This window comes from Ochotona curzoniae, unplaced genomic scaffold (assembly GCF_017591425.1).
Source record: "Ochotona curzoniae isolate NIBS_2020 unplaced genomic scaffold, NIBS_Ocur_1.0 contig_4514, whole genome shotgun sequence".
In the NCBI taxonomy this organism is placed as follows: Eukaryota; Metazoa; Chordata; class Mammalia; order Lagomorpha; family Ochotonidae; genus Ochotona; species Ochotona curzoniae.
This window is the reverse complement of record NW_024466312.1, coordinates 4,853,220-4,873,925: the sequence shown is the minus strand read 5'-3', so window position 1 is coordinate 4,873,925 and position 20,706 is coordinate 4,853,220. Positions and strand designations below refer to the sequence as shown.

Here is a 20,706-nt window from a genome sequence, read left to right as displayed (position 1 = left end):
GTGTGTGTGTGTGCGCACACGCGCGCGCCTGGGCCGCTGACTGTACAGGGTGTGAAATCACTGCCTTTCTCCAGGCGGGGCGAGTTCTTCATCCCTGAGTCAGTCCTTTTGGCCCTGAGCCACCCAGCACTCATTTTTTCCTCTCAGAGAAAAGCAGTAATGGGGCGGGGGCGGGGGGGCCTGCATGCCTCAGACAAAACATCCCCTCCATAGTGGGAACCTCTGCTTGCATGCTTCCCTGCCCCCAACCCTGCCGCCACCTCCCTAGTCCGGAGCCCTCCACCTCACCTGGCCTCCCCATGTCTGGTCTGGGGACTTCACCTTGCACCTGCCTTGGCCCAACACTTGCTAGGGATCTCTCAGAGGACCTGGATGCTCATCCTTGCAGACCTGATGCTGTCCCCGAGTAGGGGTCCAGAGGAATGGCCAGTGCTAGGCGGAGAAACTAGAAGAGCCCTTTGGCTATGTGGTGGTGGGTGGGATGAAAGGCATTGTTTGGATGGTTCTAGAAATTTCTTTGTGTGGAACCAAAGACAGAATCAGCTGTAGAGCCCCAAAGACAAGTTTGTCTTGAGAATCCTAGATCTGATTCAAGTCTCTTTACTCCCCCCTCTCACCTTGGCCCTTGGGGGATCCCTCCCTGTACCCCTGTACCCTCCTATCCTTTTCCCTTGTTTTCCAGTGTAAAGGCTGAGCTCAGTGGGTATCCACACTGACACTTTCGTGTACTTGCAAGGCACACCCACCTCATGGGCCTTGAACCTGGGTGAGAGGGAGGACAGGGGCTCAGGCACATCATAGACACCATCCTTTGGGAATGAAAGATACGAAGAAGATCAGGGTCATGGCGCCTGAGTGTTGACAGCTCACTGAAACACCAGTCACCGAGCACATGACAGCATTTATGAGCTCATTTCAACCTGAAGCATGTGTTCCAGGAATACTGGTGCTTTCCTGTGGCTTGGCCTCATTACATGATTAGCCCCATTCTATGGAGGAGGAAACTGAGGCTTCCTCTGGCCTGGAAGCTAGCCACATAGCTGGTCTTGGAAGTAGGGCTAGTGTGTCCCTGGGAATGTCCTGCCTGCTTTCATGACCCTGAAGCTGGGTGTTAGGCAGGGCTCTGTCACAGGGCTTGGGGAAGGACCCTTTGGTCATTCCGCTCCATCTCTGCTTAGGACCCTGAAAAAGTGGTTTTTGGAGGTAAGAAGTAAGAGCTTGTAGCACCTTACCCAATTCTATACTGACGTCTGTCTGTTGTGTCCCCCTCACTGTCTCCTTGCAGAGGTGGTGGGACACACACAAGGGCCGCTAGACGGGAGCCTATACGCCAAGGTCAAGAAGAAGGACTCCCTGCAGGGCAACAGCGGGGCCATCCACGCCACACGTCCTGTCCTCTCTGCCACCCCCAACCACGTGGAGCACACACTGTCTGTGAGCAGCGACTCGGGCAACTCCACAGCCTCCACCAAGACCGACAAGACCGATGAGGCTGCTCCTGGGGCCCCTGGCGTCCCTGCGGCCCTGAGTCCTGAAGAGAAGCGAGAACTCGACCGCCTGCTCAGTGGCTTTGGCTTGGAGCGCGAGAAGCAAGGTGTCATGTACCACATCCAGCACCTGAGGTCCCGCCCAGCCGGGGGCTCCACTGAGCCCTCCACCTCCTCTTCCAGCCGACACATTGTCCCTGCCCAGGTCCATGTCAATGGTGGGGCCTTGGCCTCCGAGAGGGAGACAGACATCCTGGATGATGAACTGCCCAACCAGGATGGGCACAGCGTGGGCAGCATGGGCACGCTCTCCTCCTTGGATGGCATTACCAACACCAGTGAAGGGGGCTACCCTGAGGCCCTGACACCCCTGACCAATGGCCTGGACAAGCCTTACCCTGGGGAACCCGTGGTCAATGGTGGGGGCTACCCCTATGAGGCTGCCAGTCGGGCAGCACCTGCCCATGCTGGCCATGCTGTCCCCGTGCGGCCCTCCTACTCCCAGGAGGGGTTTGCTGGCTACCAGCGGGAGGGCCCCCACCCGACCTGGTCACAGCCAGTGACCACCTCCCACTATGGCCATGACCCCAGTGGTATATTCCGCTCTCAGTCCTTTCCGGAAACCGAGCCCCAGCTGCCCCCAGCTCCAGCCCGTGGGGGCAGCAGCCGGGAAGCTGTGCAGCGGGGGCTGAACTCCTGGCAGCAGCAGCAGCAGCCTCGCCCACCTGCTCGCCAGCAGGAGAGCTTGATGGCAGGCAGGCCCAGTCCCCAGCCACCAGCTGACACCCCCAGCCCCAGCCTGCCTGAATTCCCCAGGGTGGCCTCACAGCGGGAGATTGAGCAGTCCATTGAGGCACTCAACATGCTAATGCTGGACCTGGAGCCAGCTTCAGCTGCTGCCCCCCTGCACAAGTCGCAGAGTGTCCCTGGGGCGTGGCCAGGGGCTTCCCCCCTCTCCTCCCAGCCGCTGTCCGGCTCCTCCCGCCAGTCCCACCCACTCACCCAGTCCAGATCCGGCTACATCCCCAGTGGGCATTCTCTAGGAAGCCCTGAGCTGGTCCTTCAGGCCTCTCTGGAACCTGTGACCCTGTGCAGATCTCACTCGCCTTATGATTACCAGCCATATACTGCTGGACCCAGCCAGGGCTTCCAGCCCAAGAATTCAGCCTCTTCCTCCTCGTCTGCCTTCCTTCCAAATGCCAGTGGCCTTTCGGGGCCTCAGCAGCCCCCAGCCTCTCTCCCTGGCCTCGCAGGTCAGCTTCAGCTCCCACCAAAGGAAGCCCATGCAGATCCCTCTCGAACTCCAGAGGAAGAGCCACTGAACCTGGAAGGGCTGGTGGCCCACCGGGTGGCAGGTAAGAATCTTAGCGGCCAACAGGTACCTCAAGCAGCCTCTCCTAATCCCTTCCTCTCCTGTCCCCCAGACCTTGCACACAACAGGGACCCCTCAGTAGGCAGTCTTGGCACGGTCAAGGGACTCTGTGAAAACTGCACCCTAGCCACCTGCTCCTGCCTTCAGTGTCTGCCAGGCACCAAGCTTCTGGGCACTGAGATCAAAGATCAGCACTTCTCCTTCTCTGCCCTCGAGGAATGTACTGCCTTATGAGGGATAAGTCCACAGCTAGCAATCTATGGCAGGTCCCCAGGACTCAGAGAAAGCATAGCGTACCAATCAGGGCCATCAGGGTAGGTTTCCTGGAGGTGGTGACTTTTGAGACTAGAGCACAGTTTTTCCACAGAGAAGGCACTCTGCAACTGGCTACTGTGTCCTCTGCCCTTAGACTTGACATCCTTAGGGCAAGCATACAGAAGGCTGGAGGGAGGAAGCCTGGGGTATCAGCCAAGCTGGGTGTGCGAGGCTGCATGTTGGAGCTGGTGGAGATGCAGCTGGGACAGGGGTGGGGCACCAGGGACTGTGCAGCCAGCACAGCCTTGTGCCTAGCCCCTTTGCCAAGAGCAGGCGCCTGGGCAGTTGGCTGTGCCCTCCACCCTTTCCCTGGATTTAGGAGAAGCTGAGTCACTGTGCCAGCTGCAGAGAGGCACGGAGGCAAGGAGGCATGGAGTGGGTTTGCAGCAGCAGCTTGGGGCTGACCAGCTGGGCATGGGTCAGGGATACCGTCCTCCTGGGCCCCAGAGCAGGGCCCTGGGGGCAGTTCCACCACTGATGGCTTGGAAATGGCCAAAGTAGGAGTAGTCACACCGTGGAAATCGGCGTCAGGGCCAAGTCACTTCCCTTAGTGTTGGCCATGGATGGGGGTGAAAGCAGCCTGGGCGCAGGTGAGCACCAGCAGAGCCTGTTTTCCGCTTAGTCTTGTCCATGGGAGGGGGCTAAGGCCCTCTCAATTCCCTAGGACCTCATTTTTCTCCAGGTATCTTACTGCGTGGAGATGGAGGATCAAAGGAGGTGATGCTATATAGACTGTTGTGAGGTTGGGGGAACAGAAGGGATTTCCTTCCGCCACAGGACCCCTGTTGTGTGCTTCCTGGAGCCAGCTTAGGAGGAGGAAGCCGTGACCCCGTGGCCCCTGGAGGCTGCCCACCTGGTCATGACTGCCCCTCGGCCTTCTCCTGCTGAGGTCTTGGCCATGACCTTCCAGATTCTGTCTCCCCAGGAGGAGAGGATGGCACTGGTGAAGTGTTCTCCATTCCCTTTCCCTGTTAGCCGAAGGGGTGAGAGCAGGGAGGGGGCAGTAGGAGTTGGTTGCCACGGCTGTGAGGTGGCCATTGAGTCTGTGCTGCATCGTGAACAGACTCTCCAGTGTTAGTAGATCCTGTCTGCGCAGTGGCCCTCAGGACATCTGCAGGGCTGGTGTAAACATGGGCAGGAGCAACAAGCAGACCCCAACCTGACAGCTGGGGAGGCAGACTCGCAGCTCCACTTGGAGACGTGCGACTTTGAGGGATCTATTGATGGAGTGATTGACCTGGTGCCCCCTGTCCTTACTCCCTCAGGCATGACTTTTCCTCCTTGGTGAGTCTTGGACTCTCGGTGTTCTGGTTCTGGTTCAGGCCTCTTTGTCCCAGCCATCCTTCATGTCTGATTTTGACTTAAATTGCAGAGTGGGTATGGGCAGTTTTCTGAACTCTGTAGGGAAGATACCAGAAGCCTACAGCAGATACAGCACACGCTCTTGTGAAATGTTAGCAGCATTCCAGGCACAGACAGGAATTGAACAGGGAAGTCATATGACATAAGAATAAGGAAGAAACTAAGGAAACCGTGTCACATGACCTTGTGTTGGTCGTCCTGGCCAGTGCCATAAGACAAGAAAAGGAAATGAGAGTCAGAGTTGAGTGAGCTCGTGTTCCTGATCCTGTGACTGGGTGCATCTCAGATATCTTTAGAGTGGAGATTTCAATGCATGGTGGAAATCAGATATGGGTCTTATGCTTAAGGAGTCCAGAATTTAGTAGGGGAAAGGAGCAGGTACTTGAAGTCGTTTGTAACCAGAGAAGTGTGGAGGGAGCTGTGTGGGTAAGAAGTGGATTGGTTGCCTTTGGTTAAGGAGACTGAGGATGCTGGAGTGTGGTTTTAAACACTACCTTGGCTGGTGGGTGGGTGAAGAACAGTGAGTGGATTAGGCAGCCTAGAGACTGTGTCTGCCAAGTATTAAAATACCAAAGGAAGGAGCCTACGACTCGCCTGGCAGCAGTGTGGCTCAGCCTGGAGAATGTGCCGTGCTTACAGCTGTGATCTAGGAAGAGAGAGACCTGGTGGGTCTGAGCTGGAAGGTTGCAGAATTGGAGAGACGCTGGGCTGGGAGATGCTAGCTAGGAGCTTGCTAGGCAGCCTTGCTGGTGGAGATCAAATTCAGGTGCTACCTGTGGCAGTGAAAGAGAAGGGAGTGGAACCAGTGAAGAACAAACTGGTGGGCTGTGGTGAATGGGGGAGAGGGAAACCTTGAACTTGTTCTGGAGCTCCTTGGGTAGAAGCAAAGCAGTGGTTCTGGCAGCAAACCAAGCTTTGGGAGGAGGGTTACAGGGGGTGGTAGATGCAGCCCAGGAGCAGAGAAGCTGTGTTTGATGTGACAGTGGAGTTCTAGGTGGAGAGGCATGGAAGGCAGGTGAACACCTAGACCTGGAGCATGGCAAGAACAGGCCATGCTCTGGGCTTTGGAATCATTTGTGGTAGAGAAGGACAGATGAAGGTTAGAGCTCTGGGCCTGAATGAGGTCTTTATATCAGATGGCGTGGGGAAGATGAGGATGCAGGACAGAGCGATCCTGGAGGGAAGTGGAGGCTGTCCAGGGGCCTGAGAGTGAGTGTTGGGGTGGTGACTTACACAGAAGCTGGCATACACAGACCAGAGTCCTGGGTGATGAGCAATGGCCATGTAGTGAGAGTGAGAGGTGGGGACCGAGAGGGTTGCTAGGCCGGCCAGCGAGCTGGCCCTGCAATCTTCAAAGGCACTTGTTCAGTGTCTTTCATTCTAGTGCTAGTGACACAAAGCAGACGGGACCGAGTGGAGGGTGGGTGAGGAGAAGTGAAGGCAGGCCAGTTCTCATGAGTGGTTCTGTGATAAAGAAACTGGGAGCTAAAGGGGGCCGGAAGAGGTTCACAACTTTTCTTAAATTTTCAGAGTTGGGAGAATGACTAGGTGCCAGGGGAGAGGGAGTGGTCCTGTGTGAGACGAGGAAGGGAAAATAGAAAAAAAAAATTGATTGGAGGAAGTCTCTAGAGAGGTTGGAGAATGCAGGCAGATAATTCCTGTTTGTTCAGGAGGTGAGCCTGGATACTGGTGTCAAGCTTTGGGAGCTTGAATCGAAGGTCTGTTTTTATGTTCCATTATAGAAACAGGGGAAGTGTTCAAGGCCAAGTCGATCGATCATTCAGCATGCACTTCAATCCATGCTACTTGCTAGTGTGAGCTCTGGAAAAATGGTGGTAAACAAAACAGGTGAAAACCCTGATTTTATGGCAGAGACAGACACTAAACTGGCAAGCATGTGTGTATGGGTGATGAGAGCTATGGAAAAAACATGAAGCACCAGGGGATTGGAGAGGAAGAGGATTCTGCTGTAGATGGGATGGTCGGGGAAGGCATCACTGAGTGGTGGGGATTTGCATCCTAAGGAGCAGCCAGGGCCAAAGTGCTGGGGCAGAGTGTGTGTGCTGTGGCCAGACCAGAGTGATGAAGTAGAGGGCAGTGGAACACGGAGTCTCAGAAGTAGCTGAGATGGGAGTTGGCTTGTAGTGGGCCTAAGAATATTGGTGTTGGTTTGTATGGTGTGAACAGCCTTCAGAAGGATTTAGGCTGCAGAATGACATTATCTGACTTGTTCTGGAAGGATCAGAGTGGCAAGAATGGAAAGAGACCAGGGAGTTAGGAGGCTATTCATGGTGGCCAGGGCAGTAGCCATGGAGATGGAGGGGTGCTGAGAGTGTGGATATAATTTGGAGGTGGGGCCAACCAGATTGACAGGCAGGACATGGAAAGGGAGAGGAGAGAAGATGACTGTCAGGATTTAGGATCAAACCATCCCACGATGGCATCACTCTTTTTGAGATGAAGCAAAGAGGCTTTGAGGGGACACCAGACTGATTTTGGACATGCGAGGTTTGGGCTGGCTACTAAACATCTGAAATATCTGGATATGTGCCAGGGGTGAGAAGGTGGGTAAGGAGGAGGGAGAGGCTGGAGGTCCAAGATGTTGGAGTTTGTCAGCCTGTGGAAGCCACGTAGAGCATGGCACTAGGGCAAGGAGGATCAATGCCTCTCCTGTTGGTGATTAGAAGGAGGGTATGTGGACCCCTGCCTGCCAGCAAGGGGTTCCCTGCCATTTGGGAAGTGAGACCCTTGAAGCACCCTCTCTTCTATTTGGAGACCCTCCCCGTCTTCTCTCTCCTGTGTGTGGCCAGATCCCAGATTCAGAACACCAACTAACGGTGATTTTTTTTTCTTTATCTGTGTTTTGTTTTGTCCTGTTGAATGCCTTGTTCCGTGCATCCCCCATGTGCTCTGTGTCTACCTGTCCCCTGTGCCATTGGTGGGGTGCCTTCCTTGTCTGGTGCCGCCCCTTCTGCCTGCCTTCCCTCCCCCGCTGGCTCCCCTGGGGTGGGCGGGCAGCGTACAATGCCAGGCTGCAGGGCATGGGGCAGAGCTCCTGGCCCCCTCCTCTCCACCGGCTCCGATCTGCCTCTGTTTCTGGTTGGTTCTTTCCTCCCATGTCTCCCTCTGTACTTCCTTGGGTCTTTTTCGCTCCCAGTTTCTCTTTTTGTCTCACCTGCATGTGCTGCTCCTCCTATCCCATTGCTTTCCTTCTTCACCGTTTCCTCCTCTCCCCTCTTCTCCCTCTCCTGAAGTTCTCTTCTTTCTATATCTTTCCTATTCCCTTCCCTTCTTCTCTTACTGCCCTCTTCTTTCTCACTCTCACCTGCTGCCTCCCTCCCAGCCCTCTTCCTCTCCTTCCTGCATGAGCCAGTATCCGCCCCCCTGCATGGGTTTGGGCCTGATGCTTTTAGCCTTGGCCTTGCCTGCTAGAAACAGGGTCTAGTACAACTAGACAGACTTTTAGGGTCTCCCATGGAGAGGCTGGCCTTTGCCGTGAGGGTCTCTGGCCTTTGGGCTACCCAGCTGCAGAGCCAGGTCTCAGGACAGGCAGTGGTGCCCATGCACCTGCTACTGCATCTATTCCTGAGCACACCATTCCTGGTATATCCTAGGGACAGAGTGCCACCTCTGCTCCTACCCTGTTCTCATCCAGGACCCATGACCAAGAGTTGGAAGCTCTGGTTTTGGTTCTGGCATTGCCTGTGACCTTAACTGCTCTGAGCCCAATTTCCCAATTTGGGAAGCAACAGGAACCAGGCTTGCTTGGTATATTTCTCAGTGGTTTGACCTTCCCCAGACTTTCAGGTCTCTGCAGCTAGAGTCATGTACTTTAGCCAAGGATGGTACTGTCCACTGCCATCTACCTCTAGCTGCTTGGACATGCGAGCCCATGGACTTGTAGCCCCAGGGAGGAAATCATCTTATCCTCTCCCCACAGCTTTTCTGAGCTTGGAGACTAGGGTCAGGGTGAAGATGCCCCAGGTGTGCCATGAGCAGCCTGGGGAAAGGCTCGTGGGTGGCATAAACTCTGACTCCTGTGCAGCCATAGTCCCCTGGGACCACCTTCTCCTGCCATGGGTGATGGAGAGATGGCTCTAGCAGGCTGCCTCTTCCTCCTCCTCCTCTCTTCTCCATGCCCCTTTTCTCGGCCCAGTGGTGGGGAGTGCAGTGTCCAGCGAGCCCTGAGGCTGTGGGGGGCGGAGGGTTTGGGCAGGTTCTGGGGTAGTGGGCCTGCCCTGAGGGAGCTGGCATGGCTTGCCGTAGGGCTGCTAGTGTGGTTGCCGCCTTGTGGCTTTCTGGTGCCCTGGCCCAGCAGGTGGCCTTCCACCCGGATGCCCTCGCTGCCGGAGCCCCAGGCGTGCAGTTGGACACCCAGCCCTGCCACCTGGAGCTGAGGAAGCCAGTCTTCTGGAAATTGGAAGACTGGAAAGAAGAGCTGGGTCTGTGGGGGGTGAAGGTGGCGAGTCTGGGGGTGTAGGGGGGTGTCGGGGCCTGTGACCCCAGGCCCTTTGTCTATGTGACCTGGGGGTGTGGGTGGCAGTATTCTGCCAAAGTGTGTGTGTTTCTGCCTTAGGGCCACAAGTTATCAGAATTGCAGGTGTGCAGGTGTGCATGGTATCCATGTGTGCACTAAAAGTCCTCTTTCTTGCTATGACAATCTGCTCCTGGGTCTCCTCACTCTGCCTGACTGGGAGAGCAGCTCAGAGCCCCCCTTGCCCGCTTTCTCTGGTCACATGATGTCTTGCTGGGGAAGGGAGGGGTTCACTGTCCATGTTTTAGGACAAGCCAGCGGTCCTACTAAATACCCCATTATCTATCACAAGATCCTGCTGCAATTGCTGTGGTGTCCAGGATGTGCACTGTGTGTGTGTGTGTGCGCGCGCGCGTGTGTACCTGCCTGCCTGTGTAGGAGACAGAGTAGGCGAAGCCTTTGGATGGGGGTGGGGAGGGCAGGCCTGCTTCTATCGTGGCTGGCATCTGGGACCAAAGAGAGGCTGCTCTGTGTCTGGCACTGGCTGGCCGCTTGTGTCCAGACAGCCCCACTTGGCTGGGGAACAATGGGGGTTCTCTTCTGTGCCCTCCACCCTGCCCAGTCTTCCCGCCTGTGAAGAGAGAGAGAGAGCGGGAACATGGCTGTCCAGGCACTTGGGGGCCGCTGGGCCTGCCAAGGGTGACAACAGTGGGACACTTGTGTTAGAAGAATGAGTGGCCCTGCCTGGCCGCTGGTGCCATGGGGCACTCCAAGGAGAGTGGCTGTGGGAGTAGAATGTGGGGTCTTCCTCTTGGGCAGAGGCAGGCTGTGCCCTGCAGCTCCCATCATCATCTCAATTGGTAACAGACCAATTCCCTGCCTTTGGCCAGCCCACCACAGGGCACCTGTATGCCAAGGGGAAGGAATTGAGAAGGTGTGGGCCACTGCCAAGTAGGTGATTGCTGGGAGTCTGGCCTTGGACAAGCCTTGCCTGTGGGTAGCCCTGATTTCTTTGGTGCCCTGGACATGAAGGCTGGACATGTCATGGGATGTGTCCTGTTCCTACTGGAAGAAACCCAGAGCTCCAGTGGATGCAAACGCAAGCTTCTAGAGCTGACAGCAGAGTCTCAGAAGGGATGGGTGCCATCCCTTGAAAAGGCAGTGGGAGCTGCCAGCAAGGAGCTGCTGGGGCTGGGTGGGCCTGGAATGAGACATGCCCTCCTTCATTTCTTTTAACCTTGGGGCTGGACTCACTTCCAGACCTCAACAGCCTCCTTGGGCACAACATTCTTGGAAAATCAATGGCTCAGTCCATTTCTCTGTAGAGTTTTTGCAAGGACTGAAACCACAGCAGCTCTAGTCCAAGCTGCCCGGGAGGCCCAGAAGCGGGGTGGAATGGGGGTGGGGGGAAGTGGGAGGACTCCTCTGAGGCCTGAGAGCCAGGAGCAGCTGTGGGGTTCCAGGGAATCGCTCTGCTTTTTAAAAGCTACGTCCTCCCTCCCTCTGAGGGAGACTGGTGTAACCCCTATGGTGGCAAGCAGGGTTCTAAGAAGTTAGGAGCTGGACACAGAACGGTCTATGAGCAGCAGAATAAGGTCTGGGCCCAGCCCTAGGGCTCTTTTGGCTGTGCAGTTCTGTATCCTGCTTGGTGCCCTCCCTGTGTGTCAGATGTACTGCATGTGTGAGCACTCCTGGACTGGGCTGCCAGCAGCCCTGCTATATGGGACAAGCACAGAGCCTTTTGTGATAGGCACTGTTAGCAGCAGCCTCACGTGCCATGCTGGGAGTGCTGGTGCTGCCTGCAGACCCACAGCCCACTGTGAATGGTGGAGAGTAAGTGGCTGTAGAAAAGGTAAATTGGCTGTGTTGGCAAGTGGCTGGGAGTGGAGTGTGTGTGTGTGTGTGTGTGTGTGTGCGCATGTCTGTGCAGGTATAGGCTCCCACATGGGCCATGGGACTATGTCTTGGGATACATATTCAGGGGCATTGCCACTTGTCGCTTGAGACCCTTGATAAGTCCTTAACAGCAGCAAAGGCAAGAGTTGAAAATCTTCTGCTCCCTGTCGAAAGATTGCCAGGACTGGGAGCCCAGCCTTTGGGCTGGGTCTTGGCCCTGGGGACCCAGGAAATGCTCTTTCTGGGATCCTGAAAGGCAGCTTGATGAGGCAATGGATTCTGGGCCTTCGCCCAGCTGTGGGGCAAGGGAGTGGGCAGGAAGCTGGGTGAGTGTCACACCCCAGGCTTGTGGGAGGGAGGGCAAGAGCAGAAAAGCAGAAGGATCCCTGGACCATAGGGGCAGGGCAGGCTCCTGGGCTGTCTTTGGGGTCTTTGTCCCAGGTCAGGCAAGCTGGTACAGGGGCTCAGAGGTGTGCTCTGGGGAAAGGAAGGGAAGCCCAGAGAATCCAGCAGCACCCCAAGGGCCCCACAACCAGCCCAGCCCAGCCCACAGCTTTTCTTTGTTTTCCCTTGGATGCACCATTTGTGAGATGATGCAACTCAGCTCTTTCCAAAAGTTCTTCCCCGGGGCTTGGTGTTGCTGTTGGTTGATGCAGTTGCCTTGGAGAAGCTGCTGACTTCCCTCCACCTTCCCTCCCTTGTCTGGAAGCCTCAGCCTTCTGCCTCCCAGTGTTGGAAGGAGTTGACATCTGTTTCTTGTATCAGGCCTTTGTGCTCTGAGTCCCAGCCCTGTGTGCAGTAGAGATTCTTGCCCAGTCTGAGCACATCTCCCCCACCCCCTGAAGAGAGATTGAGAGAGAGAGAGAGAGAGAGAGAGAGAGAGAAAGCCTGGAGCCTGGGCTTGGAGAGGAGTTGGACCCAGACCCAGGAGTGGGGGGAAGTGCTGAAGGGACATACCCTTAAACCCAAGAGAGCTGCTGCTCTCTCTTGGGGTGGGGGTGGGGGATCAGGCTGCTGGTCCCCTGCACGACCCACTCATGGCCCTCTGTGTCCTGCCATTCCCCCTAGGGGTGCAGGCTCGGGAGAAGCAGCCTGCTGAGCCTGCTGCTCCACTCCGGAGGCGGGCAGCCAGCGATGGACAGTACGAGAACCAGTCTCCGGAAGCCACATCACCCCGGAGCCCTGGGGTTCGCTCCCCTGTCCAGTGTGTCTCCCCTGAGCTGGCTCTTACTATCGCCCTCAATCCTGGAGGGAGGCCCAAGGAGGTGAGTCCCAGAGATGCTACCCGGAGCCCTGTGGTTCCAGGTTGGAGTGGTAGAGTCTACCTTTTCTTCCTGGGCACTTGACATTCACCTTGGCACTGTTAGTGCAGTTTTTCCTCCAGCCTCACCCAGTGTGGAATCTGGACCTCTTCTCTTCCTTAAATAGCTTTTGTGCCCTGTTTTGTACGTTAATATTGAGATTAAATTTCCCTTCTTGATTCCTAAGGATAGTCCCTTAGTAGGGTGTTGACCATCTTGGGAATGAACTACCTGGGCACCATCTCTGAACCCCAAACTGGATCTTACACACTGATGGTTTTGAGCCCTTTCCAGACAAAAGGGTTTTCTTGGGAGTTTGACTTTGCCTGCCAGAGCGTTGACTTGTCTTGGTCGTTTCAGTAGTTGCAGGCAGAGGATCCCAACCTTTGGGCTGCATGATGGGCATCAGGAAGTTGGTTGAAACTGTAGGTTCCCACATCTACCTTCAGTGTTGATTTAGGAGGTGTCCAAGAATCTTCCATCTTTGGAGGCTCTGATGCATGTAGCCCAGGGACTACAGGGAAAGAGATACTGTACTATCTGTAAAATCCAGACTCAAGGGTAGTCTAGATGTTCATAGTCCTGGCCAGCTTTTCTATATTCTGGCAGGACCCAAGTCTGCATACCTGCCCCACCCTGGCCTTTTCTCTTTGGCTCCCTTCTGAAATATTTCCAAGGCAGGTGCTCCTGAGTTCTGCCTGGACTTGACCATGGTCCTGTCGGTAGCCACTCCTTATTCTCTCAGCTAGTAACAGTTGTTCCTATGCTATGTACACTGTGTGAGCAGCACTGGGTGGTTGAGCTGGGGATGTTGACTCAATCTCCAGACCCTGGGCATGGGAAGCGCAAACCCCTCCTTCTTAGGCTTTCCCCTACTCCCCCTGTTTTCCTGCAGCCCCACCTGCACAGCTACAAAGAGGCCTTCGAGGAGCTAGAGGGATCCTCCCCAACCAGCACACCGCCCAGTGGGGGTAAGAGCACCTACTCAGCTTGGCATTTCCCACCCTCTCCCACCCCTCACCCTTTCCCATCCCTCATCTCTATCCTGACCTGTGTGGGGATGGGTTGGGAAGCATGTGTTGGTGAAGGTGGGAGGCTTCTTTGCTCCATGTGTCAGTTAATGCCCTCCTCCTCCCAACTTCTACCACAGTGCTCATTGTCTGCCCCTGGACCAGGCTCACACCACTGTGGGTGTGGCAGCCCTGGCCTGAGGATGCAGGCCTGCTGATGAGGAACTCACGGAGTTTTCCTACTTGTTCTGACTCAAGGTGCCCATGACTCAAAAGTAATTCTTCATGGCTCAACCTTGACTTTGATCTGCACCCCCTTTCTGTCTGTGTTCTAGTTAGCTTTCACCAAGAAAGGAAAGGTTCAGGACCCTCAGGCTGGTAAAACATGCCTCTCATCCATTATGGACCTCCCAGACGGGTCATTGAATCTGCAGCACCCCTACATACTTACCTGAGAGACCAATCCCCACAGGGTCGGTGCAGGTCCAACTCAGCAAGAAGCCCCAGGTGTGCCCAGAGCAGAGGCAGGAAAGCCAGGAGGTAGATGGTGGAGAAGGTAGTTGTGTGGGATACAGTGATGGGGCTAGACCAGCTGGGAGGCACACAGGGTCCTCAGGAGAGGCCTGTGATAACAGAGGAAGCAGGGACACAGGACATGGTCTGTGATGGGGTTGGCTGGGCCGGACATGAATTGTCCATCTGGCCCAGTGAGAGAGGAGGTGAGCAAGGACAAAGCAGGCTGTGCACAGGGGAGAAAATGCAGTAACAACTCCTGGGCCTTTTGCCAGCAGGGCTTGTGTTGGCTCCCATCTTGGGCATGTAGGAGGCTGTAGTTGTGATTAATGGAGGACCCTGGAAACCATGGCTTGCCCTAGGGTAGCACTGCCCAGGGGAAAAGCGACAGGGACAAGTTTGCCATTTAAATGTCTCTGGTAGCTGTGTGAGAAAGCCCAACAGGAAATGGGTGGCCTTCATTTCAGTAATATTTTTAAGATGGGAAGCACTCCCATTTGATTAGGTAAATCAATATAAAGATAAATCAATATAAAGATCTTGTACAACCTTTTTTTTTAATATGAGAAGGGACTGATAGCAATTTCTTTTAGTAATATATTTGACTTATGTAAAAATTCTCTCCACATATAATTACTATGAAGATGATGTATTCTGGGTCCCTTTCCCCCCCTGCATGGCATCTGGTATGTATTCTGGGCACATCAGTTCAGGCTGGCCACACTGCAGACACTCAGTGCCCATGGGTGGCTCACACCTGCTCTATTGGGTGGTACAAGGAATTCACTTGATAGCCAGTCTGTGGCCTTTGATGGCTCAGCAGACTCTCAACCTTGACCTTCACACCTGTTCCCGTTCACCGTCGGGTCCTGGTGGCCAAGCGTTGGACAGCATGCTCTCTGGGATGGAAGGGATGCAATCCATGCTGGAGCTGAGTTCTGCTGCGTTCTCTCCACACACTCACCTCCAGCCTTGGAGAGAAGGAGAAGTCGAGATTTCATCGGTACATAAGGCTGGGGGCATCAAGGATAGCAGGTGGGGAAAATGCAAGGAATCCCCGAGCAAGCAGCAGGCTGCCCAACCTTAGTGCCACCCCCTCATCTGTCAAGCAGAAGGGCCACATTGCCTGGAACTGGGCAGGGGGAAACTGAAAGAAGCTTCCACAATCACTCATCCTGGCTTCTTTGTCTTCCCGCCTGTCCCTCTGCTGTACCTGTCAGTCATGTATGTGCATACTCAGGGGCTGGAGCTATGCAGTGGTCATGCTGTGGGTAGCAGTCTCTAGGCTGGGTTCATTCCCTCCTAATTAGCAATGTCCAACTGTCCAGCCATTTGACAAATTCTGTGAGCAAGGTATTATGATAGGAAGTAGGCAGCAAATGTGTGGTTCATTTCTGGGTTCTCAGTTTTGTTTTGTTTTTCCCACTGACCCATATGTCTGCGTTCATGATGGCACCACACTGTTTTGGTTATGACAGCCTGAAGTCAGACACTGTGATGCCCCCAGTTCTGTTTCTTTGGTTCACAATTGCTTTGTGGTTCCATATGAAGCTCAGCGTTGTTTCTTCTGTGAAGGGTGTCCATGGTATTCTAAATGCTTTGAGTCTGAGAGAGCCATACTGCTACTGCATGGCTTGCAGGGGGCTGAGGGCCAGTGCCAGACAGTTGAGGTTGCTGTGCAAGCAGCAGGTGGCCTGAAAGGAGGCACAGGGCTTGTGTCTGCATTCCTCCACTGAGGTGTGTTAGGAGGCATGGCAGCTGCCACCAGAGCAGCTCGTGACTGGGCATTGAACCATGTCCTTGGCAGCCAAAGCTGACTGACAGCCCTCTCTGACCTTGTGTGTTATGTGACCCTGGTAACCCAGATGGGCAGCCTGGGAGGGACCCTGGGCCTGCACATCGAGTGGGTGACCTTGGTAGACGATGGCAGCTTCCTGCCAACCATTGCAACATGCATGAAACAGAGGCACTTTGGGGCTCATTCCTCCTGGCATTGTGTGTGGTTCCCTACCGCCAACCGGCGTCTCATGCCGGCATCTTCCCTCTTCTTCCTGGGGCAGTACGCTCCCCTCCAGGTCTGGCGAAGACCCCACTGTCGGCTCTGGGCCTGAAGCCTCACAACCCTGCGGACATCTTGCTGCACCCCACGGGTGGTGAGTGACTCGGGGGACTCCAGGAGGCAGGGAGGAAGGAGGCTGCAGGCAGGGGTGGGACCTCAGGGTCTCGCAGGAAGGCACCCAGCATGTGAAGGTCCCCAGGGTCTTCCTGGAGAAGGGGTGATTGTGGACTCAGTGCCTACACTGAGCTTAGGTCTGCATGGGGCTGTGCACATAGGACTTAGGGTGACCACTCGCTCTGCTGACGTCCTGCCTGTCGACTGGTAGAGTTGGTGCCCCTTCTGGGCTCCTGTGACTTGGAGATTGGGCCTGCACTCGGTATCCTTAGAGAGGACACAAACTGTCCTGCTCATTGTGTGCTAGTGCCTGGCTCCCCTGTCCTCCAGTATTCAGAGACTTGTATGTGTGTACACACACACACACACACACACACACACACACACACACACACACACACACACAGTCACATACCTATTCACACATGCACGGACACACATGTATCACATATACATGTGTGCACACATATACATGTACACACATACTCAGGTACACAAGCCACATACACATGTTTACACACATATGCGCATTACCACATACACACATACAGGCACACTACCAGGGAAGTATGTCCTGTGCCAGGGTTCCATTTGCAGTCCACCTGTTTCTACTATGAGCATTCCTGGGAGTCTAGGCCTAGCCATGCTCATTCCGAGGGTTTCATAGGGCCTGCCACCTCTCTGACCCTCTGATGCTCAGTCCTGGGCCTTCCTGCCTGTGGAAGGTCCCTGAGGCCCCAGACCCTACTTGTCCCCTCTTGCTGATACTGGCATCATTGGACTCTGGATGTGAGGCCTGAAGTTGGGCGCCCTGCTCCCCAGAGTGACTCAGCCCATCCTGGCCACAGCCTTGGGCCTTTTGGGAGGGGGTCATCCTCCACCGTGGACTGCCGCCCATAGTCAGCCTCCCCTCTCCAGCTCCTGGCTTCCTCTACGCCTGTGTAGCAAGGGAGAGAGGAAGCCCTGGGCCCCGAGAGGCAATCCGGAGTCTGCTGAGCCCAGCACACTGCTCCCTAGACTCTGGGTTGGGGGCTGGGCTGCAACTCTGGGGGTCACCTCTACCTTTTCCCCTTAGTCTCCAGGAGGTTGCTGCGACCAGGTAGGCGGGCACTGCATGCACACGTGACCATGCAGGTGTACGGTGGGCACAGCCTCCTGCTCAGGAGAGGTTGGCATGGCTGGGGATACTGAGTCACCAGCGAGTGGTTGGGGAAAGGGCTGAGGGCTGCCTCCCACCAGCCAGCACACTGCTTCTTGAGGCTGGGCACACAGGAGCTCCTGAGCTGAGGCTCACAAGCATCAGTCCACCTGCACCTGCAGCCCTGGAATCTTATCTGGGGATGTCAGCTCTCCCCTTAGCTCTTCCCAGCTTCCCACTTGGCCTTTTCTCAGCTAATTCTCTTTCCTGTGATGCAATCCCTGTTAATCTCTCTCTCTTTCTTTCTCCTTTGGCCCTTGCCTCCCATCTCCATCACCTGCCCCTTTGTCCTGCCTCTTCTTCCTCCCACTTCCCTTTTCATCTTCCCTCAGAGGAAGATGAGGGAAAAGTGGTGGCCAAGCTTCCGGAAGGTAAGTGCAGGCTGGCGGCGGCCGCTCCGCCCCCTGGGTCTAGCGATGGCTTTGTCCCTGCGTCCTAGGCAAGGCTGGCTCGGGGCAAGCTCTCCTTTCAGACCAGGTCTCAAGTGACCAGGCACAGAGCCTTCCTGTCCCCATGCCCTGGCCATGAGATATCTTCCTGGGCACCACCTGAGTCCTGTCTGGGGAGCTTGCAGATGCTTGTGCCAGTTTGTTGATAAAAGATGTGCTTCGTGTCCCAGTGGTACCTGCACCAGCCCTGCTGAGTGTGTGACCATCCATAGAAGAACGGGGGGTGGGGGCTTGTGTTCATGTCCGTCATGCACCTCTGTGAAGGGGTCTCAACCACTGCATGCGGGGGACAGTGTGGGCCAGACACTATCTTGTGTGTGTGTGTGTTGGGGGTTGGCAGAACTGCCCTATGCACTGTAGGGTGTCACAAAGCAGCGTGGCTGACATTCCCTGAGGGAACATTGTCCCTGTGCCCCACTTCTGGGCTGTTGGAGCTGAGCACTGGCATCGCCTTTCCCACCAGGAAGGGTTGGACCAGGTGGGCGTGAGGTCCCCTCTAACTCTCATGAGCTAGGTGCCCTGACTTCCCACTTGGGCCCTGACTTAGGTAGTCCCTTCCCCCTTGGCTGTGTATTTACCACCTTGATTTCTGCCCCACCCCATGTGGGCATGGCCTGTGTCTGTCTGCATCTGCTATCATCACCCAGGTGAAATGGTTGGAGGTTTTGTCCATCTTTGATTTACCCAGGCCTGGGTGCCATCAGGCTGCTTGGGTGACTGAACAGGATTATAACACACTTGTATCTGCTGGCCACAGCTCTCCCCAGGCAGGAGGCTGACCTCTGGCTCCCATGCAAAGAAGCTGGGAGGCAGTGGGTAGAGGAAACTGAGCCATTGATCCTGGGTGTCAGTTGCATACCAACCATGTAACCGGCAGTCAGCTCTCCACTCCAGACTGGTGCTGTGTAGGGCAAGGGGCAGAGCAGCCCACAGGCTGATGTGCCCAGTCTCACAAATGACTCTGGGCCTCCACGTGCTCCAGAGCCACATGGTCTTGAGGGAGAAAGGTCTTAGGCACAGACCCAGCAGCATCTGTCCTTGTCACAAATGTGGAGCCCAGATTCCTGTGTGATTAGGGCAAGTGATGCACCCACAGGCACAGTAAAGAGGCAACAGAATGAGGCATGAGGCCCCACCCCTACGCCCTTTGTCTCCCAGGCCAGTGGCCTCAGCTCTCCTTGTCCTCCAGGCACCATGCAGCTCTGGGATTCCAGTGTGGGCGTCGGAATTGCTGGCTGGGGAGCAAGGCCAGTGTGGGGCAGGGAGCACGGTCGTGGGCAGCCAGTCCCAGATTTCCTGAGTCATGCACCGCCTCCCGGGTCATACAAGAGCACATTTTTTTGCTGACCTTCAGGGGCTGTTGCTTGATTTTCTTGCTGATATTTTGATGGGAAATTTGGGAGAATATTCATTCCTTTTTCCTCTGAGGGAAAATGACCAGGGACAGGATTATTGAGTTGGAGGACTTGTGCTCACTGCTTTGCATGCTTTTGTTCTTTCACTCACGGATACGTATACTCTTTAAATGTTCTGTGCACTTGCTGTGTACCAGGCAGTGTGTGCCAGGCAATGTGGCAGAATCCTGAGTTTAGCGAGATGTCTTATGGATTGTATGGGCAGGGGCTTTAAATGGTCACTCAGAACTATTGAGAGATAGGTACTTTGGAAGGAAATCCTGCAGTTCACACCATGGTATGTCAAAGAAGGTGACTTAGGTTAAGGAAGAGGTAGGTGGGATTGACACTCATTTGGTGAAACTTAGATGGAACAGCATTGCACATGAATGGGCTGACATATGTAAAGGCCCTGGAATGTAAAAATAGCGTGCCTTATCCAGGAATTGCAAAGCCAGTGAGGCTAGAGTATGGAATATGGGGGTGTATGGCTTGTAGTGAGGGACCAGACTACATGGAGTCACTGTCTTGTTTTATTTAGTAATTATAGGTATGGCAAGAGGAAGGTGATAGTAACCTGTCTTTATTTATTCATGTTTTTAAAGATTTCTTTCTTTATTTAAAAGGGTTACAGAGAGAAAGGGAGAGACACAGAGGGGATCTTTTATCAACTGGTTCATTCCCCAGATGCCCATAAGGAGGCCAGGAATGTGAAATTCCATCTGGGACTCCCATGTGGGTGGCAGGAGCCTAAGCACTTGGACCATCTTCTGCTGCTTTCTCTGGTGCATTAGCAGGGAACTGGACTGAAAGTGGAGTGGCCAGGATTCAACTGGTACTTTTTTGGGACTCTGCCAGTGCAGGCTGTAGCTTAACCCACTTGCCACAACATTGGTACTAATGACCCATTTTTGCTACTCAGGAGATGATGGCTAGGGAGGTTTGGTGAATTGTCCAGAACCACAGTCAGGTGGGAATACAACTGAGCATATGTGTAGAATGGGCACATGCAGGCTGCCCCTTCCCATGTGACTGCACTGGGCACAGGAGCATTCCACATCGACTTGATTGGGTATGGTGAACCAGGGTCCTTCCCCATGAAGGTGAAGTAGAAACCTGCAATGGTGAGTGTGTCAGCCCATGTTAGGCTTCTCTGTCCACAGCACGGAGTATTCAGGGTGGGCTCTGTATGCCCAGGTGGACAGGAGTGGGCAGAGTTGGCATAAAGGAGGACAGAGGGGTAAGAGCAGTTTGCTGCACAGTCCTCCTCCTCCAGTAAGGAATGTCTGAGGCTTTTGGGCTTTCATGCACTGTAGCAGATGTGATGCATTTGTTAGGGCCACAGCACTGAAGGTAGAGAGACAAATAGGGCAGCCTGGCCACAGGGTGCAAGAGCTGAGCCAAAGCAGAAGCAGGGTACGTGGAGGCTTGGAGGAGCAGTGCTGGCCCCATCTGGATGGTTTTCAATGATAACTTTTGCCCTCCGGTGTCTGGATCTTTCTTCCTTTCTCTTCTTCCCACATGCCTCCCTCTTCCTTAGGCTGGGCTGCTTTCTCTAAGGGGCAAGAGCCTTTTCTAGGAGGCTGAGAACATGGTCAGGGAGTGTAGATGGAGAGCATCGCTGTCCTGGGCTGGAGGAGAACACAGAACTGAGTCATTCCTGGGTCCTTGGGACGTTGCACCTGAAGCACCCTGCCTGACCCCACCTCTGACTTTCCTAGCACCCCTTGCTCATGTGTGCAGCTGCTCCAGGACTGGAGGA

General features: G+C 54.8%; 1 protein-coding gene across 3 annotated transcripts in view; it reads left to right on the top strand.

The window, feature by feature from the left end:
• The window catches only part of TNS1 (tensin 1), a 263,601-nt gene that overhangs the window by 223,146 nt on the left and 19,749 nt on the right, over positions 1-20,706 (top strand). For 2 of the 3 annotated variants that reach the window (XM_040986491.1, XM_040986489.1), the window contains exons 19-24: positions 1,286-2,842; positions 11,975-12,171; positions 13,103-13,178; positions 15,791-15,883; positions 16,979-17,002; positions 17,434-17,472. In XM_040986491.1, the coding sequence (XP_040842425.1) occupies positions 1,286-2,842; positions 11,975-12,171; positions 13,103-13,178; positions 15,791-15,883; positions 16,979-17,002; positions 17,434-17,472 (1,986 nt within the window). The remainder of the gene's footprint in view (positions 1-1,285; positions 2,843-11,974; positions 12,172-13,102; positions 13,179-15,790; positions 15,884-16,978; positions 17,003-17,433; positions 17,473-20,706) is intronic. The other variant, XM_040986490.1, reaches the window with a different exon arrangement.